General features: G+C 43.3%; 1 protein-coding gene across 4 annotated transcripts in view; it reads left to right on the forward strand.

The window, feature by feature from the left end:
• The window catches only part of IGF2BP3 (insulin like growth factor 2 mRNA binding protein 3), an 80,081-nt gene that overhangs the window by 31,583 nt on the left and 21,779 nt on the right, over positions 1-26,719 (forward strand). For 3 of the 4 annotated variants that reach the window (XM_081164619.1, XM_081164617.1, XM_081164618.1), the window contains exons 4-5: positions 21,693-21,744; positions 21,844-21,907. In XM_081164619.1, the coding sequence (XP_081020745.1) occupies positions 21,693-21,744; positions 21,844-21,907 (116 nt within the window). Of the gene's footprint in view, positions 1-21,692; positions 21,908-26,719 lie in introns of all 4 variants that reach the window. The other variant, XM_081164616.1, reaches the window with a different exon arrangement.

Below are 26,719 nucleotides of genomic sequence, written 5' to 3' on the forward strand. Positions count from 1 at the left end.
GGGGGCTGCAGGCTGCTGCCCGCAAGCCTTGTGAGCCCGTGGGAACTCCCACCGGGCTTGCAAGGCTTGCGGATAGCTTCCTGAAGCCTGGAGAGCGAGAGGGGTCGGTGCGCACCGATGCCTCTCGCTCTCCAGGCTTCAGCGAAAGCCTGCATTCGCCCCATAGGACGCACACACATTTCCCCTTCATTTTTGGAGGGGAAAAAGTGCGTCCTATGGGGCGAAAAATACGGTATATTAACTTACAAATTTTGTGCCACTCTTTAGTATAATATTTCCAAGATGACTTTTAACATAAAAGAAAAAAATGCTTCAGTGAATTAACAGAACATTTCTCAACAATAAAACAGCAGATAAAATAACAGGATTAAAACAACTTGTAAAAATTTTAAAGGCCTGGGGAAATAAAAAGGTATTTGCTTGATGCAAGAAGGATATTGAAAGAGGTATAACACAAACCCCCACCTCACCCTTCAGGGAAGAATTTGCATGTGGGGTGCCACAACTATAAAAGCCCTTTCCTTAGCCACTACCTGTGTGGCAACTTCCCTCAATAAGGATGGGAGCGATGTAATGTGACTGGATTTCTTTTAGTGTTTTTAAAATGTACACTCTCTCTGTCAGAACACTTGAAAGGTCTGTTATTATCTCTTAATAACAAGCAGCAAGGTATGACAGTTATGTGAAAGGAGAATTTGTCCTCACCCAGAGAATCAAAGTAAGGATGAGGCACTTTCAGAATAAAACTAGAATTTTATTTACATACAGATGATGAGGGTTATATCTTAATAATTACTCTAATAGGCACAACATAGGGATGCGGGTGGCACTGTGGGCTAAACTACAGAGCCTAGAGCTCCTGTTGTTCGGTCCCAGCTTCTGCCAACCTAGCGGTTCGAAAGCACATCAAAGTGCAAGTAGATAAATAGGTACCACTCTGGCGGGAAGGTAAACAGTGTTTCCATGTGCTGCTCTGGTTTGCCAGAAGTGGCTTAGTCATGACCCAGACGCTGTCTGCGGACAAATGCCAGCTCCCTCGGCCTATAGAGCAAGATGAGCACCGCAACCCCAGAGTCGTCCGCGACTGGACCTAATGGTCAGGGTTACCTTTAATAGGCACAGCACTTTGTTTCAGATGCATGTTCTTTACAGAGATAGCTAAAAATATCCTTAAAATTAAACCTGTCTCTGAATTGACTAATGACTCTTAGAACTTCTTGTAGGACCTTTACCTTACCCTCAGGGATACAATCTGGGTTGCTCTGTCTAGCTAATCCCTAATTCAGCCCTAACAAGGCTCAAAACAGATCCCTATATAGGCACTTACCAAGTCCTAACTAACTGACAAACAAGCTCCATTTGAATGTTTAATCGTTCAAGCTCACTATTCTTTCCTGATTGGACAAAACTCCTCCCAATCCTGATTGGTTTCTGGGCCACCAGGAGGCTGACCCAAAGTCTGTCTGTTATCACAACCTGCCTCACCTTAGAGAGCAAGATCTGGAACAGGCAGGGTTATGTCGGAAAAGGCTTTGTCACTGACACCTCTTGGCTTTCTAGGCTGGATCTATGAGCATTCCCCAGACTGCAGAAATGATCCTTTGGCTGGGGCGGGGTGGTGGTGGTGGTTACAACCCTGTCTGAACACAGTGAACACTACTACCTGAACCAACTGCCCACTAACTGTAGTCACCATTTTGGATGCACAGAGAGAAGAAAGCATATCTGTTCCCTTTTGGGGTTACCAGCAGCTAAATCTCAAATTAAATTCATAGTATAAAACATGGATGTTAAATCTTACTTAATAGTGACCCACATTTTGTAGGTTTTTCTACAAGTTTATCCAAAACATTTTCTCTTTAAAAAAGATATTTTGAGGCAGCCAGCTTGTACCGTACTAAGAAGGACTTATTTTAAGGACTGCCTGCCGTCCCTATCGTAACCTGCCTGCGCATTGAGATCAGCCTCAGAGGCTCTGCTTATGATCTTGCCTGGCAGGCATGAGAGATGGGGCCTTTTCTGTGGTGGTTTCCATGTTGTGGAACTCTCTTCCCTCAGATCTGCATGATCTCTGCACTGTGGGTTTTTTAAATGGTGTATAAAAAGTAATACACACACACACACACCGTATTTTTCGCTCTATAAGACGCACCAGACCACAAGACGCACCTAGTTTTTGGAGGAGGAAAACAAGAAAAAAATATTCTGAATCTCAGAAGCCAGAACAGCAAGAGGGATCACTACACAGTGAAAGCAGCAATCCCTCTTGCTGTTCTGGCTTCTGGGATAGCTGTGCAGCCTGCATTCGCTCCATAAGACACACACACATTTCCCCTTACTTTTTAGGAGGGAAAAAGTGAGTCTTATAGAGCAAAAAATACAGTAAAGGTATTTTATTTAAAAAAAAATCTGCAGAGCTGTCTTTTGTTAGTTGCTGTACTATTTGAACTGGCATTTTAATGACTCAGTGATGTTGCCTTCGTTAATTTGGATTATTTTGTATTTATAGCGTTGTAAGCTGTTTTCAGTGGGTTATGCCCTCAAAGGCAGCATATGAATTACTTCATAAGTAAATAGAGAAAATAAACCACCTTTGCTATGGTTCTTTGTGGTAATTGGCAGGGATGGGGCAATTGCTTGCTGTGGTTAACATGTGCAGTTACTAAACGTGTGTATCTGATATTTCTAACACAAGGTTGCCATATAGGGTCAGCTTGGCTTGACTGTGACATTTGGTTAAACCTTGATGCCCTTGGTGGATAAGGTCTAGAATTTCTTGCCTTGTAGATTGTGGTTCAGAAAAACCAAAAATAAAATACAATTCCATTTTGTTATTAGGCCTTCCAATTCACTCACTTGTCCATGGTCAGGAAAATGCTTTCTAGTCATCTCTGACACATTGCTAAGGTATTTGATCTGATATAGTATAAAAAGTTGTGAAGTTCTGGAGCGCCATGAATAGTTGTTTTGATCTAGTGAAACTGACTTACAGATGCTAATAGAGAAGCATGTACAGCACAAATGTAAGCCTTAACCTCCTTCTCTAACTGGTGTTTACTTACATTGTGTGGCAAAGTATCTGCTGTGAGGAGCTCTTTTCCAGGAACATACTGTGCTACTGGGTTGAATCATTCTTCTTAGAAGATGTTGGCATCATAATTGTACTTGGTTCAAATAATTTGTTTTCATCAAGGTCACCAAAGGTTTATAGTCTGTGATGAGTCATGTCCCTTTATCCTTTCCAGCTTCATTTTCACCTTGTGCGGAGTAAGGGATTGAGGATTCCACAGAGTGTTTGAACACAGCATGGTTTGTCATAAGGGCTTAAAACAATGCCCATAAGATCGGCTTTTAGGAGTGTAGATTAGTGTCGCCAAAACATTCAGTTTACTCCCATTTTTTTCAACAGTTCATTCTAGCAGTTACTCCACAATTTAGTAGATTGTTTTTTGTTTCTGGGTTATGACCTTGTATCACATGCATGTTGAACACAAAAATCCCCTGCTGATAGCTTCTTTGTGTGGTATCCCAATAGTAGTAGTAGTAGTAGTAGTAGTAGTAGTAGTAGTAGTATGAGTATTTTAAAAATTGTACCCCCACCCATCTGACTGGATTGCCCCAGACATTCTGGGCAGCTTCCAACATATATAACATCATAAGAGATTGTAGGTGATCTCTTCCTTGTGCATGTCTGAAGGGTTCTGAAATCCTATGTACATATTCTGATGTCTGCTCCTGAATTTATTTTTAAATAAGTTGTTATACCAACAATAGGTAGGTTTGTTCTCCAGGGATGGTGCCTTTATCAAATATGATGCCTTAGAAATACTTGACACATTACTGCTATGATCACCAATACCAATGCAGTGTAGAGATTAGATTATCAGACTAGCACATGGGAGTAGGCGTAGGGTTAGGGGTACAGTCACAGGTACGCTTGCTCAGCCAGTGCTCGAAATTCCCCAGGTGCGTTTTGCTACTGGCGTGGGTCCAGTTGCAACCAAGTGGAGATTTCTGGGTGCCCAGTTAGCAACTGACTTCTGCATAGAGCCAGCTGACTCACGCACAGTCCTCCATCACCACATCAAGGAAAGTAAGGGCAGAGCTGAGTACAGATATATTTGACACTGCTGCAACCTTTCCACAGGCCACCCAAATGGAACTAACGAACCACAGTTTAAAAACCTCTGCCTTAATCCATAGTTAATACCATTTCCACTGTGCATGTTTCTCCTTCTTGTATACTGGGACAAGTGAATTGTTGAAAGAGCAGGCTACAGTCAAGCAATGTAGTTGAGACCATAGAATTGCAGTGTTGGAAAGGACCCTAAGGGTCATCTGGTCCAACTCCCTGGCAAATAGACATTCTGGTGTGGTGACTGTAATCTAGGTTTAAGATGCCATTTTGCGCCTAGTTTATAGATACATGAGTTTCTAACACTGCTTGCTATGGGCCTTGGAGGGCTAAGCTAGCCAGAGGGCCACGTCAAGGGCCTGCCAGACTTATGCTATCATGCCAAAAATGCCCTGTATCTCCCATACACTCCCAGCCTCATACCCTGATTTAACAAGGTTAGAAAGTAATATAAAAACTAGGTATATTTGTGGCATAAAGCTATACATTGCGTACAAAGCTGGTGCAATATCTATAAAGAACTCAAACATTTTAAAGCTTTCCTCCCAAAGGAAGGAAACCTTTGATTCAAACCCTTAATTTCTGCAGACAAAGTACAATAATAATGGAATGACAGATTTCATTAAGTCAACAGCAGATTTCTGCTCTTAATTTTCATCAGCCCCATACTTACCACATCACACTACAGCGCTCAGTGCTTCAGTCTCGCCATCGATTCCGCACTTCTTGGTTATAATTCAAGCTTTCCTTCCAACTATTCAGTCCCTTTCATATTCCTTCCTGTGCCCTCTCAGTCCCCAGTATTATGTAGTTCTGACATGTTGCCAAGCTTACTGAACTTCTCATTCTGCCTAATGCACACAGCAGTAGAAGGAAAATAGTTTGATGGTATATATGTCAAGACTCCTGGATAAGGGGCAAATCCAGATGCAATGGCGTAATGATAATCGAAGTGCAGTGAAGTACCTGATATTGAAATTAATGGTGTGAGAGGAGATATCTGACTTTTGAGAGTGAATGGGAAATGGACATGAAAGATTGTTGTACATACAAATCAGATCTGATTTTTTTTTTAAAAAAATCTATTCATTTGTGATGGGATGATTAGCTGCTTGTGCGTAAAATCGTGGTCCCTCAGAGTTTGTGCAACTCCACAAACCTCTGTGTGTGACAGAGCTCCTCAAACATGTCTGCCCTAGTCACTTCCAGATTCCGACAGTGGTTGTTTTCGGAAGCGCTTCCAGCATAGAAGCTCCTTAACGGAAACACGTCTCCTGGACTCACGACGTGACAGCTTCCTGCGAGGAATGGGTCTCCCTATGGGAGCTTCTGACACCTCCCCACTGTTCTCGCTGGACGTGTCCCTGAGCCCTCCCTCTTCCCTGCTAGTCCCTGCTTTCGCTGCTCCGTCTCTCTCCGCATTCATGAGACCTTCCTCCAGAGACCCATCTCTCCCCCTGCTGGTCCCTGCTTTCGCTGCTGACTCCCTCCCAGCCTCTGTGAGCCCTTCCACCACCTGTTCCTCCGATGGCAGTTCCCTGACATCCACCTCCCCTCCAGGGCCCCCTTCACCCCCGCCCATTCCCTCTCCTCTGGGCGGTGAGGAGGTAAAACCCCGAAAAGAATCCTCTTCATCTTCAGACGTCTCGAACATTTCCCTCCATCGGTCTCCGTTCCGGCTCGCTGAATCCTCCTCCTCCTCGGAATCAGTGAACCCCTCCAACTCTTCTTCTTCGTCGGTGGTGGCAAAGTATTCCCTCCGGAACCTCGCCACTGGCTGAGGTTTACGTGGGAACCTCTGATGAAAAGTTTCTATTAAAACCTCGTCATTGACATCCTCTGCCATGACCCAGGTGTTTTCCGACTCCGGTTCCCCTTCCCACGTTACCAAATACTCTACTTGATCTCCCTTCCACCTGGAATCGAGAATCTCCGCTACATGGTAGCTGTGTTCCCTTTCCTCCATTGCTGGTCCCCGAGTGACCCTCCCTTCTCTGTCCCCTTTATACGGTGACAGCAACGACCTGTGGAAAACTGGGTGCAGCTTCATGTGGTTCGGTAACCGGAGTCTGAAAGCCACTGGGTTGACCTGTTGCGTGACTTCAAATGGCCCCAGTCTTTTGGGTCTTAACTTCTTACAACCCCCTTTGAATGGTAACCCTTGGGTTGACAGCCACACCTGGTCCCCCACCCTAATGGTTTCACCTTCTCTTCTGTTTTTGTCTGCCTGCCTCTTATATTCCTCCTTGGCCCTGTCTAAGTTAAGTTGGAGCTGGCGATGGATCGCTTCCATTTCTTCTACGAACTGTTCGGCAGCTGGAACGCTCCAGTTCTCCCCCTCCCCCCCTGGGAAAGCTCGGGGATGGCACCCGTAATTAGCCAAAAAGGGGCTCATCCCCGTGGACACGTTCTCCGCATTGTTGTAGGCAAATTCTGCCAACGCCAGCTTCTCCACCCAATCATTCTCTCTGTCATTCACATAACACCTCAAATATTGCTGGAGGATGCCATTGGCTCTTTCCGCCTGCCCGTTGGTTTCAGGGTGCCGGGCAGTTGAAAAATTGACCTCTACATGCAGTAAGCTCATGAGCTTCCTCCAGAACCTGGAAGTAAATTGTTTCCCTCGGTCTGAAACCACCCTCAAGGGGGCGCCATGCAACCTAAACACATTTTCTACAAACAATTTAGCGGTTTCTTCTGCCGTGACCGCATGTGAGCAGGCTATAAAGTGAGCCATTTTGGTTAACAGGTCTACCACAACCATGATGGCTGTTTTCCCTCTGGACCTTGGCAGATCAGTCATGAAATCTATGCCCACTGTTTCCCATGGTCTTTCAGGTGTGGGTAGTGGTTCTAATAACCCTGCCGGTGCCCGCCTCTCCCCCTTGGCTCGCTGGCATTGGTCACACCCTCTCACATACTCCCGCACATCTTCCCTGACCTTGGGCCACCAAAATTCCCTGGTAACCAGCCACATGGTTTTGTGTTGCCCAAAATGCCCTGCTGTGGGGCTATCGTGCAGTTGCTTGAGTACCTTCTCCCTCAAATCACCTTCAGGTATATATAACGCTCCCTTGTAATACAACGCCCCGTTTCTCTCCTCAAAACCCCCGGGTTTGTCTCCCTCCCTCCTGAGACCCCTGAGTTTGTCCTGGGCGTATTCATCATGCACCGTTCCCTCTACCAGTTCCCTTTGCCCCACCAATGCCGCCCCACACACCCAGCAGTCCTCTGGAATGACATGTGTTTCTTCGGGTGCTCCCTCCCCCTCCAAATATTCAGGTTTGCGTGAGAGAGCATCCGCCCTAACGTTCTCTGGGCCTGGCACGTAACAAATCTCAAAGTTAAATTTGGAGAACTCCTGGGCCCATCTCAACTGCCGTTGGTTGAGCACTGGCGCAGTTCTCCAATACTCTAGGTTCTTATGGTCAGTGCACACTTGCACCTTATGTTGTGCACCAATTAGCAGGTGCCTCCATCTCCGGAAAGCCTCATGAATAGCAAGAAGTTCTCGGTCGTACACCGTGTAGTTCCTCTCGGATTTGTTCAGCTTTCGCGAAAAAAAGGCACACGGTCTCCACTCTGACTCCTCCTTCCCTGGCTGCAGAAGAAGCACCGCCCCTATGGCTCTGTCTGATGCGTCTGTTTCAACTCTCAGCTTTTTTTGTAAATCCACATGCAGAAGTTGTCCTTCAGAGGCGAAGGCCCTTTTCAGTTCCTCAAACGCTCGCTCCGCCTCCGCAGTCCAAACAAATTTCTTCTTACTGCTGAGACAGTCCGTAATGGGCGCCGTCAGGTGTGCAAAGTTTCGGATGAACTTACGATAAAAGTTCCCAAACCCTAGGAACCTCTGCACATCCTTCTTGGTTTTGGGTGTTTTCCATTCCAGCACTGCCTGGACCTTGCCGGGATCCATGGCCAATCCCTTGTCTGACAGGCGGTACCCCAGGAATTCCACCTCCTTGGTATGAAACTGACACTTCTCCAGTTTCACCCACAGCCTGTTGGCTTGCAGCCTGCTCAACACTTCTCTGACGTCTCTCACATGCTGCTCCTCATTCTCAGAATACACCAACACGTCATCTAGGAAGGCCACGCAATTCTTGTAAAGCAAAGGCCCCAGTACGTGGTTCATAAACGATTGGAAACACGCCGAGCCTGCTTGTAAGCCAAATGGCATCACGAGGTATTCAAATGCCCCCAAAGGGGTGAACATGGTGGTTTTCCATTCATCCCCTTTCCTTATACGTATCAGGTTGTACGCCCCCCTTAGGTCCAGCTTTGTAAAAATCTTTCCCTTCCGCACCCTGGTCAAAATGTCGTCAATCCTGGGCATAGGGAAAGCCACTGGTTCTGTCACTGCATTTAACCCCCTGAAGTCACACACCAGTCTCGGCTTGTCCGTGTGTTTTTTATCCACAAAAAACACTGGGCTACCCCCCGCTGCTTTGGACTCTCTGATGAAGCCTCTCTTCAGGTTCTTGTCAATGAACTCTCGCAGCTCCTGCATTTCTCTGTCTGACATGGCATACAACTTGCCTACAGGAAGCTGTGCTCCAGGGAGTAAATTGATTTGACAGTCAAAGGGCCTATGCGGGGGTAGTTGGTCAGCTTCCTTCTCGCTGAACACGTCGCTGAGATCTGCGTATTGTGGTGGTACCTTCACCTTCTCCATTACTTCTGTCCCTGCTAGGGTGGCTTGGGCCCCTGCTGAACCCTTTCCCCCTTTGCAGTGTTCTAAGCAATGTGCTGAACCAAAGGAAACCACTCTCTGATGCCAGCCCACCAGCGGATCATGTAGCGCTAGCCAGCTCATTCCCAAAATAATAGGAGCTCCTCCCAAGGTGGCCACATTAAACGCTATCAGTTCTGTGTGCCTTGCCACCCTCATTATCATTGGGACGGTCTGCAAGCTGACTCCTCCTCCCAACAACTCCCTGCCATCGATCGTGGTCACCTGCAGGGGGTTGCTTAAAGGGATCGTCTGTATCTGGTGTTCAGCAGCAAACTCTTTGCTCATAAAATTGCAGGAGCTGCCTGAGTCCAACAGCGCCTTTATCTTTAGGGGGTATCCATTTTGCAGCTCTAGCGACACTTCAATCACTAGAGCAGGTTGAGGAGCTTCTGGCATGGGCACTTTCACTGCTCTTTGGCCTGGCTGCTGTGCCCCGACGGTGGCAACCAGGCGTTGGCTTTTACTTGCTCCGGTTTTTCCTGCTCTCTTCCCTCAACAGCTCCCACCATCCCTTGCCATTCCTTCCTCTGGGGGCAGACTCTGGCAAAGTGACCTGGCTGTTGGCAGAGATAGCATTTCCGGGCGCCTTTTCCCTCCTTCTTTCCTCCCTCACTGGGCTTTGAAACTGCGCGCGTGCGCGCTGTTCCGATTTCCATCGGCTCTGCCGGCGGGAAAGTTGTCTCTGGAATGTCAGGAATGCGGAACTCCTTCCAGCGTTCCCCCTTCCCTTCCCGCCTCTCCAAAGCTCTCGCCTCCTGGCGCGCTCCTATGGTCAGCGCAGATTTAGTCAGCTGATCCATAGAATCCGCCCTAGGACCCCGGGAAAGTTCGTCTTTCACAGCCGAAGCAAGGCATTCTTCAAATAGCATTTGAATGGGTGCCGCCGATAAGTCCCACCCCAATCTGTGAACCAGCATGGTGAACTCAGTCCAGTACTCACGGACAGATCGGCTTCCCTGCTTGCAAGCCATTAGCTGTCTGCGCACCACTCCCTCCTCAATATCGCTGGAAAACATGAGATCCATTGCACGAAAGAACTTCATGGTGTCCTTTAGGACGTCATTGTGCGTTGCCATCAGGGGTCGAACCCAGTCCCTCGCCCCCCTCTCAAGATGCCCAATCACGAAAGCAACTCAGGGAATTCATCAAACTGCACATTAAGGGCATATTGCATCTCTGTCCTAAAGGCATGGTAGTCCTTGGGGTCCCCCCCCAAATTTCTGCACCAATCCTGGTACCTTTCTGTTGAACTGGGTGGCTCTCCCCTTCTTGTCTGCATCCTGAGCCCTTCTCTCCTCAAGCCTCGCCGTCTGCAGCGCCAGTTGGATTTCCAACGCTCGGTACCTTTCTTCCAAGCTTGGACCCACTCCAACTCCTGCCTCTCCGGTTCCGGCTGGGTCGCTCATGATGCCTTCTCCTGCACAGGCAGCTTACAAAGACTGTCGGAATGCTGTGATGGGATGATTAGCTGCTTGTGCGTAAAATCATGGTCCCTCAGAGTTTGTGCAACTCCACAAACCTCTGTGTGTGACAGAGCTCCTCAAACATGTCTGCCCTAGTCACTTCCAGATTCCGACAGTGGTTGTTTTCGGAAGCGCTTCCAGCATAGAAGCTCCTTAACGGAAACACGTCTCCTGGACTCACGACGTGACAGCTTCCTGCGAGGAATGGGTCTCCCTATGGGAGCTTCTGACACCTCCCCACTGTTCTCGCTGGACGTGTCCCTGAGCCCTCCCTCTTCCCTGCTAGTCCCTGCTTTCGCTGCTCCGTCTCTCTCCGCATTCATGAGACCTTCCTCCAGAGACCCATCTCTCCCCCTGCTGGTCCCTGCTTTCGCTGCTGACTCCCTCCCAGCCTCTGTGAGCCCTTCCACCACCTGTTCCTCCGATGGCAGTTCCCTGACATCATTATACTTATGCCATAAACAAGATGCTTAAGAAATGCCAAAGTTTTTTAAAAAAATAGTTTTTATTAAAGATTTTCATGAACTACAAAGAACTTTCAATTTCTTTCTCTTTTTTTGATCAGATTATAAAGTATTTTGGTACATTCAATGTAAAATGTAAAACAATATGTTTCTAAAGGTAGGGGAAGAGGGGTTTTCACGTCTGTGTCAATTCTGTATATTTGTTGGTTTATATTGGCGATGAAAGAAGATTTGGAGGGGGCAGGGCATGTTTGTTTGCCTTTAATTGCCTTTGATTAACCGTAGTGAGATTTGTATGTGTTTGCGGAAGGGGGATATGGAATATTGGGTCAAGTTAACCATATTGATCAGTATGCTGGTGGAAGATCCCTGCTATTACTGTTGTCAGTTTGAGCCATCTTTCTTTTGTCCTCATGTCAGTTTTAGTTTGTTGGTTACCGTATTTTTCGCTCCATTGGACGCACCCGACCATAGGGCGCATCTAGTTTTTAGAGGAGGAAAAAATATTCTGAATCAAATGTTGTATAAACTACTGTATTTAATAAACAACCGGTATATCAGAATCACATTACAGCCATGTAAAGTGAACATCAGTCAACAATGGCATTAAGACCCATCATCACTGTCATTAACAAATGAAGAGGGACTTTAAGGTTTGAGTACTCTTCTAGTCTTCTGTGAACCCCAAGAACTCATCACTGCTAAAGTCAGAATTTATGAAGCTCAGTTGCTCACAGTCACTGACATCACTTTCTTCGCTATCTTCATGTAAAATACCATCTTCGTATCCATCCAAAGCATTGCTAATGCCACATTTTTTCCTCTCAATCCTCTTCCTCCCCTCTCTCAGTGAACAGCCTGCCAGCTGCTCGCAAACATTCCCTTTACTTGAATTACAGTCAAGAAACAGCCAAGCAGAGCTTCTCAGCGGCAGGCTTGGGAGGCTTTCCTTTTCCCCACTTTTTTCTCCCCCCCCAAGCAGAACAGTCCCCCTTTCCAGCCTCCTCCTCTCCATCCCTTTCACCCAAACTCCTCAGGTGACATCTACAATTTCTCCCCTTCACTGCTCCTTCTCCTTTGCCCTCTACCATGACTCTCCACTCACGGCAACCTATGGTACCTCATCTCCCTTCACCCAGCTTCTTGGTCCCCCTCCTCTCCGTCCCCTTCCTCCCCTCTCTCAGTGAACAGCCTGCCCACTGATCCAAACCTTGAGGGGAAGGGCAGGCTGCTGGCAGAGCAGCACCCCCCACCCCATTCAGCAGCCCAGGAGTGCGGGGCATGGGCGCACAGCCCTCCCGTTCCTCCAAAGCTTCCCGGGGCTGCAGGGGGAAGCCGAGGCTGCCGGCAGGGGAGCGCGGCTCCACCACCACTACCAAAGACCAGTCCAAGAGTGTGCCGCACTCCGGCAATTTGGCTCCAGGGACCACACATTCGCTCCATAGGACGCACAGACATTTCCCCTTACTTTTTAAGAGTAAAAAAGTGCGTCCAATGGTGCGAAAAATACGGTAACTTTTCTAACAAGGCCGTTTCCCATACAATTGGTACCAGTGGTCCATGCTTACTCCAGACAAGTCACTTCAGTGTCTTAACTATGACATTTCTGGCTGCTGAGAGTAGGTGGGTTATAAGGTCTATATGGTGCAAGTGAGCATTATTGTCTTGGAAAATATTTAGTAGGGCCAATTCTGGGGTAGGTTCTAATAAGTGTTTAGTTGTGTTACATACTTTTTGTAGGACTTCTGTCCAAAAGGGTTGGATTCAGAGACGTTGCCACCACATGTGAAGGCATGTGCCTGTATAAGTACAGCCTCTCCAGCATTTTGGTAAGCTTCCTGGATGTGTTACAGTGGTACCTCCAGTTACGCCTCGCGCTGCTGCCATACGACTTCCGCTTGCATCCCGGGGCAAAGTTCACAACAAGGGGATCTACTTCTGGGTTAGCGGAGCTCGTAACCCGCCGCGTTCGCAAAGAGGATGATACGTAACACGAGGTTCCACTGTAAATTTAATTTCCTCAGTGTCAGATGCTATTGTTAATTTTCAAAACGAGTTTCCTTCTTTTGGCTGAGATTTGAAGGGAGATTTGGACCACATTGCTGGGTTGTGGAGCAGTATATCGTGGATATCATCCCCCTACTATGTCCATCTGCCAACAAAAGAAGGCTTTCAAAGGTGGTCAAGGGCCTAGTGGCCACTGCTTTTACTGCTAGGTTATTTAGAAAAGCATGTACCGTATTTTTCCGCCTATAAGACACCCCCATGTATAAGACGCCCCCCATTTTGGGGGACTTAGATTTAAGAAAATGGGATGTATCTGTGTATAAGACCCCCCTAATTTTTGACATTATTTTTAAGGAAAAAAACCTAGTCTTATACACGGAAAAATATGGTAATTGATGGTGCTTTAACCAGGGTACTTGAATGTCTCCTAATTTATCCTGTATTTCCTATGTTGCTATGGGTATAGGCCTTTGGTTTGCCATGTTTCTATGTGGAAGGTTTGAGGTGCATGACAGATGGGTTAGTGGGGATGGGTTAGTGACAAAACACCTACTTTTTGTTTCCAGGCCTTAAGCATGGATAGTGTTGAGGGGAGTTTTTTCAGCTTGTGTTGGAGGAGTAGGTATGCAGTAGTGGGAGTGCAGTCCAATGTGTCCATTTCTAAGTGTACCTATTGCGTGGTCTCATCTTCCAAAATGTATGGGATTATGTGGCACACTTGATAAGCGCTATAATACAATTCTATGTTGGGAATTCCCCAACCCCCTTCTGAGGGGAGGAGGTGCAAATATTTTGGGCTTATTCTTGACTTTTTGTATGAGAAAATGAATAACTAGGGGTTTGGGGTTTTTTGCCATTTATGGAGTTGGATCCAGATTGGAAGGGTTTGGAATAAGTAGGTAAATTTTGGGAGAATAATTGTTTTTATCTGGCTATTTTATCTGAGAGAGTAAAGTTAGATTTATTCCATCTTTTTAGGTCTTTGTCAATTTATTGCCAGAGAGGCTTGTAATTTTGGAGGTGTAATTTGTTAAGGTTTCTGGTTATTTGTACCCCTCAGTATCTAAACTTGGTACGGCGGAGCCTTATCTTTGTGATGCTGGTGAATTCTTTTTGGATATGAGAGGGAGTGTTGAAGCACATTGCCTCAGATTTAGCAAAGTTCCCCTGAAGGCCTGACACCATTGCAAAGGTGTTGAGTTCTTCAGTCAGAGTGGTTGCTCTTTTAATTGGGCCTAGTGTCATGATCATCAAGTAATCAGCAAAGAGTCAGGATGAATAGAAAGGGAGACAGCGGGCATCCTTGCTTCATGCCTCTTTGGATTGCAATGGTGGTGGAATCCATATTGTTGATTATGCATTTAGCTGAGGCTTGGGAGTAAATTTGTCTGAGGGTTTGTAGTACAGAAGGACTGAAGGTTCATGCTGGTAATACTGCTAGTAGGCATTTCCACTCGAAGCAATCAAAGGCTTTTAGTATATCTAGGGACATAATTGTCGGTGGGTTTTTAATTGTTTTGCTAAGGTTGATCAGGTTGAGTAACTTACTGATGGGATTTGTTATGTTGCAACAAGGGATGAAGCCAGCTCAGTCTGGGGCTATTAGTTTGTGCAGGAAGACTTAGCCAGGATTGATGTGAATATTTTGTACTTCTGATTTATCAGTGAGATCGGGCAATATAATTCTACTTTGAGGCTATCTTTGAATGCTTTTGGGATAGAGACTATTTTGGAGGAGGTCCAGGTTTTTGGGATGGGGGGTCCTTATAGGATGTCAATAAATAGGCGAGTCATGTAGGGCGCCAGACTTACCTTGATATTTTCTTTTATAGAATTCTGCTGTGAAGCCATCTGGGCCTGGGTTTCAGGTTTTTGAGGAGCATCTCTAATTCCTTTGAGGTGATAGGACTGTCCATGAATTCGCATTGCTCTGCAGTTAAAATTGGCATGGATACTCCTGCTAAAAAGGTTTTGATTTCTTACTCATATGGGTTCTGAGAAGAGTACAGATTAGAGTTAAATTCCACAAATTCTGAAGTTATTTCTTTAGAGGATAATGTTGTGTTTCATCTTTTTTGGTAATGCAGTGTAGTCTTGTTTTAAGTGATTTTTTCCCTGCACCTGTTTGCTAATAGTCTAGAGTTTTCCCCTCCATACTTGTAAAATTGTTGTTTTGAGTATAGAATGTTGATCATGGTTTTATTATTCTCTGGTGAGTCAATCTCCCTTCCTTTTTGTTCTATGAATTTATGCAGTTTTTTAAGCTCCTGCTTGTTTGTATCGTGTTGAAAGAGCTGTGGCGTCTTATTCAAGCTTGCTAATTTTTGAGGAGGTTTGTTTTTTGAGTGATGCTTTCTCTTTTATGCAAGCTCCTCTAGCGACCACTTTCATTGCGTCCCAGAGAAGGGGGCTTGTTAAGTTGTCTGCATCATTTTCCTTGAAATAGTTTTAAAGAGTTTTCATGAGACTTTCTCCAGTTACTTGGTTTGTGGTTAGGATAGGGCTAAAGGACCATGATGGAGTGGTTTGTGTTCACTCTCCTAATTTAAGGGTAGTTTCCACAGGGCATGGTCTGTTACCTTGATGTTACCAATGTTTGTTGTTTCAACCAAGGAGATCAGGCTTTATGTGAGCAGAATGCTATCCAGTCTGAATGTTGTGCCATGGCGCCCGGACTGAAATGTGTGACTGGTGTCTCCTGGGTTTTTTTCACCCCAGATGTCCTGTAGGCCTCCATTTTTTAGCATTTTTTAATGATTTCCAGGTGGAAATCCTGCCACCCGCTCACATAAGTTGGAGCTTGTTAAGTAAATGGTAAGAATGAAACCTTGGTAAAATCCTTGATTGTTGCTTGGCCTCCAGGATGCTCATTATCCTAGCACAAAAATTTCAGGAAGGGACTGGTATAGTGGATTACAGCTGTCCCATTCCTAGCTATGTGCATTTGAATCCTACTGAAGACTGAGCTTGTGTGTGCTGAGTGTAAGATTGAACCATTGTTTTTGAATAAGCTGATTACTCTTAGACACTCTATTCACTGCTAGAGCTGACGAGTAAGCAAACTAGTCTTAGCGTTCTTCTGTGGATAAAAAGCATTGCACCTCTTTAATTTGTGCAGCAGAGTAGAAAGCTAGTTCGTAAAAGAACTAACAAATTTAAGAAAGGCTTATTTCACTTACCTCTTGTTCCTGCTCCAAGGAGCTTGGGGCCATGTATGTGATTCTCCACTAACCAAGTTCATCCTCTCAGCACCCATGTGATGTAGGTTAGGTTATGAAGTGGTTCACCGACTGAACAGGAATTTAAACCCAGATCTGTCTGATCCTAGCCTGAGCCACAATTTGGCTATTCCTGCACTGTTCACTATTTCATAATTCTTCTGTCATATTATTTTCACATGCATATCCCAAATGCTATTTTCAGTTTCTCAGAAGGAAAGCCAGATGCATTCTGCTCCAGTGGTTTTCCTGAACCAGTACGCTGCCACCATTTAATATCATTTACACTCTTTGCTGTCTTAACTTACCAATATTCCATGGAACAAAGCCAATCAGGTCTAGGTACTATATTTAACAAAGATATTAAAAGTTTTATTTAATACAGGATTATATATTGCACAGGTTTGCGTGGGTACTTTAATATAGTACTGTCTCTTTAAATGGGTTTGTTTGTTTGTTTATCTATCTATCTATCTATCTATCTATCTAAATTTCTATCCTGCCCTTCCTCCCAAAGGAGCCCAGGTAAACACATTGATAACTTCTTACTGTCGTTTTAAATGCCAACAGCTTATTTTGCACTACTGTTACTAAACTAAGAGAGCTTAGAGGAACCAGTCATTATGAAAGCTCCTCTGCTAGACTGCTCTTGTATTTACTGCACCCCATTTAAGCCCCACCAACACATTTGAGAGCTCTATTTCAAACCCTACTTGACCTATTGAATCGAAGGTCTGTTTTTGCTGTCCTGTCCCGGACTCTTTTCTCTGCCTCTCCTGCCAGACACCAGAGCCTAGTATTCCATACTGCCTCTCACTTCTGCTCTTCATAGACAGGTTATCTTCTCATCATCCATGCCAAGTGATTCAGCTACCTTAGTAAGTCTTAGGCTACCTAGTCACTCTGCCTTCCTTTCAGGTCTTCTTCCTTCTTCCTCAGTTCTTCACCTTGGTTGTTGTCATCTTCTTCTGCATTCACCACAGAGGCCCAACCATCAACCAAAACAATCCGACCCTGACTGACTAGCACCCAGCCATATATTCATTTTTTCTGCCTTCCAACTCCCGGTCTAGCCCCAGCCAGTCACAATAAGAATTATGAGCCGCAACCACCAAGATACTATGCATACTTTCTATCCTTCTTTTGCATACTGAGAGTTCTGTTTCCAACCCCTACTCTGCTGTCACTTAAGGCCCCTCAGTGACAGATAAACCAAAGTTCACCTTACCAGACTTCCCCCACCAAACACATTGCAACATACATCACAATGCGACTGACACAATAGCCATTAAAAGCAGTTCAAACAAATTGGTTTTCTTTACAAGGTCTAAAAGGGGTAGGGGGATTGTGGTGTTACCTCCAGTCCTGCTACTGCTGTATACTAGCCCTCCCTTAAGAAGAAAGGTGCAGCTTCAACAAAAATCTGGAAGTTTGTGCTGCCACAACTATAATGGCATCCTGTGTAGGCAGCTTTTCTCCAGCCAGTATTTCCTTTTGTATAAAGACCAGTTCTGTATACATCAAAACTTTTATCTATCCTATTCATGAAAAAATTGGTTTGATGCAGATATCAACTAGTGGGCCAGCTACGCATTTCATGTTGAGCATCCTCCCTGTGCAGCAAGAAAACTGCTGGCACATTTGCAAAGTTAAGTAGGGTCCAGTATGCTTTCACATTGGATGAGGAGCCACGTCTTGCAGTTCCTACATTGCTGGGGGTTGGACTAGATGACCCTCTGTGCCCCTTCCAACTCTGCAATTCTGTGATTTTGCTAGTTCAGTAAAATGTATTTTTCCAAACTTCCATTTTTGCCTACCAAGTTACTACATGTGAGAGTCTTTTTCCTGACATAACTACCACTTTCTGTCATCACTAGTTTTCCATTAAATTACAAATATGCACCAAGTACGTTTGGATGTTCTTATTCCATTACCCCCATTTCTAGACTTTAGTTCGGTGGTCTAGCATTAAATTTTAACAATGCCAGTGTAAAAATGTGTAGGCTTGCCTTTTAAAACAAGCTGTTAAAAATCTTCCAAGTATTGTGGCATCAGTGTAGCTTGAAAGCATAGTTTTGCTTATGGTACAGTGGTGCCCCGCAAGACGAATGCCTCGCAAGGCGAAAAACGCGCTAGATGAAAGGGTTTTCCATTTTTGCGTTGCTTCGCTACATGAATTTCCCTATGGGCTTGCTTCGCAAGACAAAAACGTCTTGCGCTTTTTTTTTAAAGCCGCTTGAAGAGGCGCAGTTGCGACGGACCGTGCTTCGCAAGACGAAAAACATCGCAAGACGAAAAGACTCGTGGAATGAATTATTTTCGTCTTGCTAGGCACCACTGTATTCCTTTTAAATATTAGTCTATATTGTAGTTTTTAAAGCCTTTATTGATTTCCATGTGTGCAGTCGACCCTGTGCTATAGTTTTAAGTTGCTCAGCTGACAACCATGCTCATAACACCTTAGCAACAACTGTGTGAATAAGATCACTCCATGTGTGTGATAACTCGACATAGATATAGATATATATGAGAATGAATGAGAAAACTGGGTTTGAATTGAAACACTTCAAAGATTAACTCCCCTAGAGTTTTGGTGTAGGATAGTACTGTTTATAACACAGTCAAGAGTTGGCTTTTAGAGTCTGATGAATGAAAGTCCACAGTGTAAGACTGCAGCTTTTTGTGTGCAAGAAAGAGGCATCTGTGTTATAACAAGAGGAGGAGACCCAATGTAGACAAAGCCAGAGTTCCTTCATAAAAAAGGAATGAATTATTTTCTAGCTGGAGTAAATATTTATACAAACAAACTTTTCTTTTCAGCTGCTCATCAGGATTGCTATCGCACTACCAACTTGGCTAGAAAATTGGTTTTCGTTGCCCAACACGGCTGCACGTGGTGATAGGGAGGCGGATGAGGAGTTCAGACAAAACTGGCTTGTCTCAAAGTAGAGCGAGAGGATTTGGCTGTTTGAAATAAAATGTAAAGTGATGGGCGGGGGGGGGGGGTATGTCCAAATCAAGCAGGAAGCAGGAGCCTAGATAGTATGAAAAGTGTGTAAGGAAACTCAAGCGTGTAAAGAATCTAGAATGCAAAAGCTAATTTTAATTAATGCTGAAGGGGTTTCTAATGCATTCATATACATGTTGATTTAAAATTTTTGTACCAGTATTTTGGTGCTTGAGGCGTGGTGGTTTTTTGTGGTATGGTCCTCTCTTGGTGGCATGCTTATTATTTGTTATGTTTTCATGTGATGGTGTTGTAATTTGGCCTTGCAGTTTTCCAACTTGTCCAACATGAGCAAGGGTGTTGTTGTGTGCTGGTGAACAGTGAGCTAAATATTTGGTGGCAAATTCTCATATTTATATGCAAGCTTGGTTTCTCATATTTCCTTCAGTCTGTGAGGGTAACCAGGGGAACCTGTGTGTCTGTCTGTCTGTCTGTCTGTCTGTCTGTATACTTACTTCTAACACATCCTTGGAAATGGACACAATTTTTTATGTATGTCAACACAACAAACAATGATAAAGTCTCCACTATTGCAGTATGCTGATCTTTAGACTCCTTAACTATTTGGTCATGCTATAATACAAATAACACCTTCAACCATGTCAGACACCTAAACCAGATCAACTCAAAAGGCTGATGAAAATTAATAAACAGAATCTCCACTAATGATTTACCCAAACATTTCTATAACATTGTACCTACTTAGAAATGTTTATATGTGTTGTGCACATGTATGTATCGTTTCTAAAAAGAACAGAACAGAACTTTCATTATAAACAGCACAGTAGTTTATCTTGGCATTACTCCCCCCCCCCAAAAAAAAATACAACAGCCTCTATAATTTCCTTTATAATCCTGAATTTTTTGAAGAATCAAGATATGTCTTGAAGAAGCAAGACATCATTTGACACCCCACAATAATAATATAACAGTATTCAGCTGTCTCAAACATAGTATTAATAGTAAGAGAGGAAAATTACACTTCACTGTATTACACTCTCATACAAGAATACTGTTTTAACTTAAGGGAGAGGGAACAATGTTATATCACGTCTGCTAGCAAATAGCTATGGTATTTTTCTTCCAATGTCCAAATAGAGGTTTTAGCTAAAAAGTGTTATTACCGTATTTCATATATTAATAGCATCATGCAATCATGGAAGTTTGAAGATTCTTTCCACAGCTAAACATTTATATTATTGTAAATATATCTATTTATTTAACTGCATTTTTATACCAATTGTAAATAAAACATTTAACCTGCTTACAGATGTAGCCACCAAGAATTTATCATACATTGCCCCATACTAAATTGTTGGTCACACACAGACATGCCCAAGCCACATCAAATACCTTAAATCATTTCTGCCACCTCCACCCTTTGTTCTATATCAAAAAGGAAGCAGAAAGCATCATGTTACTTTATCCTGGGTTCTTTACAATGCTTCCCATTAGCCCCCAAATAATTTATTTTTATTCAGCAAAATCTATATACCACTTGATTGTAGTGAAACCTCTAAGCAATTTACAAGAAATATTAAAATTATCAATAAGAACAGTTAAAAACAATTAAAATAAGTAAAATTAACAGTTAAACAGGCTAGCAAGCCCTAAAGTAGCCTAATGCTTATGGGGCAAAAAGCTGTATTTCCAAAAATTAGTTTCCTTTTTAAAGGGGTCTTTTGAATCTTAGAATAAGAGGGCTAAAGTATAAGTAGCTATTGTGATGCTAAAATCTGAGGTGTGTTTTAAAGTCCTTCCAAGTACTTTGGCATTGTACCTAACGAAATATTCTTACAATTCTTGCTGAATTTAGTCTGAATATGATTAACAAAGATGTTGTTGGTTGGTTGGACTTGAAAGGTTACATTCCAGGCATACACAAGTAAATTCTTATTCAGATGTCAGTGAAAATGTTTAAATAATATCATTCACTTGTTAATAACTTTATGATGCAGTCCTAAACATATTAACTACCATGAAAGATCCATTCAAATTAGTGGGATTACAGGACACCTCACTGAGTGAACATGTTTATAAAATAAAGATTGTAAAGTACTTTTTGCATCACATGACTTTTAGTAAGTAGTAGATACAGTAACTGAACACACAAGGTGCATTTGAAATATTTCAAGGGTTGCTTATTTCGATTCAACTTTGTTTAATGAGCATTTTCAGTTTTAATCGCACTATGATAGTTGTTGTTGTTGTTAATATAATTCAACAATTTCTCTATAAGGACCAAAATTATATAATAAAGAGTAATTGAAAGACTGTGATATAGGAGCAAAGGAGTTAGAGCAGAGAACTGTAAATTTACCATTACACCAACCAGACTAGTTCCTGTTTTGTTTGTATTTTATTCTGTTTTCTCTTCTTGTCTAGATCCCCCCCCCCCCATTCATAGCTATGGAGAACTGACTGACTTGCTGTAAATGCTAGTTTTCACAATAGGTTTGTTGTATGCATTCATTTTGTTGCTAGTCCTTGAACTATACTTGGAGTTCAAATAGAGAACACAAGATGGAGAAACTTTCGGGCGGTTCGGAGGAAAGCCATGCCCAATAGTTTTGTAAAAAGCAAACATAATTTGGGGTTTCTTACAGGCTCTTTTCACATACAGCTACCATAGAAACTAATTTTAATGTGCTCCTTTTTCACAGGTGCTAGACGGATTGTTAGCACAGTATGGAACAGTGGAGAACTGTGAGCAAGGTAACACTAAAGTCAGACAATTAAAGAAAAAAATTAGGGACGTAAGCATAAAATTACGCCCCCCCAATATAACCCTTTTCCTTTCCTTTCTTTTTCTAGTGAATACGGAGACAGAGACTGCAGTAGTTAATGTAACATATGGCAATAAGGATCAGGCCAGACAGTAAGTGTTTATTTACTTGGATTTTATATCTGAGACTTACATCAGACTAAACGTGGCTAGGATTATACTATAAGATTCAATTCTATGGACTAAAATTCAAAATTGTGGGCTAATGCAATTGCCGTAACTTCTTGTCTGATTGAATGGCAGTTCCATTGAAGCTGATAGAAATCTTAATTGGCGTTTGTGGAAAATGCCATAACAGTTTGTGCAACGTATATGTAAAAATACAATTTATATCTCTGGTTTGACACAAGTCTTCTAGTCCAGTATTTTTCTTACCTTTTGGAGGATTAAGCCTGTTCCTGATTTCTAGTTAATATATCTGAGGATTTCAGAATTGGATGTAATGTAAGCTTGTTACATCGTCTGAGCATTCATAGTATTCGGTTTCATTCTGAGGGGTCAGGGAGAGGCTATTAACATTTATCAGTGGCTTTACAGCATGTCTGATGAAATATACATTATGATATAAAACTTCTGCCGTCACCCAAAATGGTCTGCCTTTAACCTTGGCTCTTAAATGCTAGCTCAAGCAAAATTTTAAAGTATTCTGCAAAATGGTCAGGGTTCAAAATTTGCTAGGTCTCCTGCAGAAGCGAATTCCATAGTAGTAAGCAGCCACTGGGAACAATATTTACATGCCCTTGCTTTTTAAATCCCCTCACTGTAAGTAAAGTCAAGAGAGTGCTTTTAAAGGTCACAGTGGCACATAAGTGAGGAAGAAGTCTCTGAGATATGCAGGATCAAAGGTTTTATAAGGATAAAACATCAGTTTTATTTATGCCCAGAGGCTTGAGCTCTAGTGTAATGTGTTTTGGCTTGTAGTGCATTGTCTAGCCTCTTCAACAACAGCACAGTTGTCTAGACTCATGAGCAGGTCACAACAAAAGGGAGAGTTGACGAAAAGATACACCGGTCACAGTTGAAGATAATTTTCTAGCCCAACATTGAATTGGGCTAGTTGAATTGGGCGAGAGCGTCTCACACCTTCAAAGCTGCATAGCCAGAGATGACTGGACAGCAACAGTGTTCAGAGTATTATTACTCCCATTCTCATTAGCTATGAACATTTGATTTGATGAGCTTAGTTGTAGCCTTGCCCTAGATCCAATGTACTGAGCTATATAAATGGTCAGATCCAGAGTTCTGTGAACAAGGGTAAATTTGAAACTCAATAATCACTGGCTTAGATTGATTCAGTGACCCGGTAGCAGTCAGGGAAATGCCTCTGACAAAGACCCTAGGAACTGCTGCTTCTCAGTGATCATAGCACTAGAGTGGACCCACCTTTTTATTTGTGACAAGTTGGGTCTTTCCCCCTGTATTTGTATCCAAGGCAGCTGTCTACCAGTTCCATCTGGTTCCTCCCTGCCTGCGCACTGTCTCACCAGAATGGTGCATGCTCTGGTTATCTCCTGCTTGGATTACTGCAATGCACTCTACATGGGGCTTCCTTTGAAGGTGACTCAGAAACTACAACTAATCCTGAATGTGGCAGCTAGACTGGTGACTGGGACTGGCTGACAGGACCATATAACAACCCCCCTCAGCAGCAGATTTTAAAATTCCTGCTCTATATTCCACCAATCTGCTATGTTAAATTGGATGCAGAAAATGCATGTATAAGTGCACTTTCTCATATGGACACTTTGGATAGAATTCTGCATCCTGTGAGCATAATTATTCTCTCTTTCCCCACCCCTCACTTTCACATGAACCTCATAAAAACAAAAAGAAGTTAAAAGATACAGTAATAGTCTGTCTCTTTCAAAACTTGCACTGTCTTGAATATCTTGTTTACTGTGCTGTTCCTTTGAAATAAGCTGCTCTTGACAGTTGTTCCATCCTCCCACCTGTTGTGTAACATCCTCTAGGAAAATGTATAGCTGCATTGCTGTGGAATGCAGGCTTTAAACTGAAGCAGGAGTTATAAAATACTTAAACTACTCTCTCACTGTCCTGTTAAACCACTACAAAAGAATTAAAATGAGATCCATTGGAAAACTGAGAAGGAATTCAAGAACTGTTCTGTTGGTTTCATGTAAGAATGTTACAAAGGCGATACTGAGACCAGTTGTGTGTGTGGAGAAAAGCACCCCATCTCCCATGAGATCTGTTCTGGATCATATACCATGAAGGGACTTGTTGAATGCTACAAATTGGTCAGTGTTAACCAACTGACAGCTTAATGCGCCTTTATGCAATATTGCAATTAGCTATTTACGTGATTGCTTGTGGGGAAGTAGCACTTGCCTCTAGGCAACCAGGTGCAGCCCCACAGCAGGTGTGTGTGAGCAGCAAAAGAGGCAGAGAGTGAGTTTGCCAAGTCTGGTTGGCTCCTTGCCCTGCCTGGAGAAAGCGAGTAAGGGTGCTATTCGCTGCTGTGTCTAAAACCTCTAATCTGTAACTGACTGCTTTTTATTATATACAAGACATCACTTCATTCCCCATTGCCTTATTTAAAAGTGAGTACATCCTGATACATTAAAAGGGCAAATTATGGAGGCATGTGTTTCGGCTGATATATCCGTGTGTGCGCGCGCAACATTTTTTGCATTCCCTGATAATAGAATCATTGAATTGTAGAGTTGGAAGGGACCCTGATGATCATCTAGTCCAACCTCCTGCAGTGCAGGAATCTCAACTAGAGCATACATGACAGGCGGTCAACCTGTTTGAAAACTTCCAGTAAAGGAGAGCCCACTACCTTGGACATACACTCCAGCACAAAATCCAGTATTTGAATCCCATTGATTTCAGTGGAAGTCAAACATACATTCAGTTTTCCAGTTTTAATAAATGGGTAATTAAAAGAACTTAACTGTGGCTTAGTTGTTCATCGATCTGCGTTGCAAAAGAACCAGCCAGATTGAAAGAAACCAACTTTCTGAAGGATTTCAATTTGAAACTCAGATCTATATAGAACAGGGGTCGGCAACCTAGGGCCCATGGGCCACAAGCGGCCCAGGGGGTGGTTTAACTGGCCCACAAGCAGCCCTTGAACCGAGCTGCCCGTTCGGCGAGTCCCCGTGCACTGCACTAAACCAGCACAGCGCAGGGACTCGCTTCCGCGACAACGGAAATCTCATCTGCGTAGGCGCAGACACCTGAAATCGCATCTGCACAGATGCCGAAAATTGTGGGCGCGCGCGATCTGGCCCACAGAGGGATCTCTGCTGGAGTGAACTGGCCCAGGCAAGGTAAACCTTGCCGACCCCTGATATAGATAAGCAGCACTTTCTCTTCCATCAGTTTGCTGGAATTCTGTAAACATGAATTTCAATCCGCTTAGCACTAGCAAGTCATTAATGGGGGCACTGGTCTCAAAAGGCAGAAAATATGAGTTCTGGCCATGAGGAGATAAAAACAAACCATTCTGCATTCCAAAGTATGTTAATAATAAAACATAAGTAGTGATATATTCATTGGAACATAGGATGCTGCCTTATCCCAGGTCTGATTGTTCAGCAGCATAGCTCCATACTGACTACTGGCTGACTGGCAATGGCTCTCTAGGATTTGAGGTCGTTACTTTCCCCATCATCTAGTTCCTGATCCCTTCTGCCTGGCGATGCCATAGGCTGAATTTGGGATGTTCTGCAAAGCATGTGCTCTGCCACTGAACAATCACCATTCCTATATGTTGGGAAAGCATTCTAGAGTTTCTCCTGTATGACCATGGGAATACATGGAAGAGTGGTAGGCAGTCAACAATCCCTTCTTGCAAGGTTCTTCATGCTTACAGAATTGATTTTGAAGCACTGAAGCTTAGTCCAACATTGCCCACTTCAGGCTGTGACAAAAATCCCACTATTGAACAAGGCTTTTCAATTATTTGCTAAGGTGCTTGAAGTCTGCCCCAGCCCTCTTCTTTTTGTACTCTGTGTATGGTGAATAGTGACAGAAGACAACGTGACCTGGTGGCAATTGTAAGACATCTTTTTGAAAGTCTAAATATAATGGCGCTTAATTCTGAATGAATAGGATTGCACTGTCTAAAATGTCACCTTGTTTGCTAACCTTTAGGGATAGGGAATATGAGACGACCAAACAATTCCCCTTCCCCCAAAAACATAAGAATTTTGAGAAGAGTTAAACAGTTAAATCTTTCATCATAGCACTTATATTTGTTCATGTTAAAATTCTGTTATAATGCATGCTACTCGGGAACAGCTCAGTTGCTATGGAAACTTTTAACTTCCCTTAATTTCCTGAAATTAATACTGTTGGTCATTTGTGTTTTTAGAGATGTTTGTTGCTATTTGCTTTCAAGTACTCCATACAGTTGTACTTTAAAGTAACTCAGTACAGCTAACCAGAAAGGATTTGGCCATGCCTTTTCCTACATTGAGATTGGAACTTTTTCTACACCAAGGTAATGTGTATCCAATGCTCATTTTAGAGCCCCAGCCTTATTCAGTTTCCCATCCCTATGAGTGTGCCAAACGCTGTATAAAATTGAGCTGTCAGTTGTTCACTCACATACAAAAGATTGTGTGGTGTGATAAAAGTCAGAGTTCAGTTTCTAACTGAAACCTCTTTTTCATCTCTATACCTCACTTCTTCTGAAGACCAGATCACACTCATGTGTTTCAAAGAGGATTTTACTCATTTGCTGAGGTGGTTAAGTACTACTTCAGAATTTTACCATAGTTACTTACAATATGATGGTAAAGTAGTTGTTTTCAGGTATGTTTACTTCTAACACCTTTTTTACAGTTGTAGGGAAAGCAACTCACACTTGTTACACATGTAAACGTGACAGATTTTAGCAGAGGTTGAAAACTGTAGGAACCACAGAGAAAGAAC

The sequence above is a fragment of the Podarcis bocagei genome, assembly GCF_964188305.1.
Source record: "Podarcis bocagei genome assembly, chromosome: 12".
NCBI lineage: Eukaryota > Metazoa > Chordata > Lepidosauria > Squamata > Lacertidae > Podarcis > Podarcis bocagei.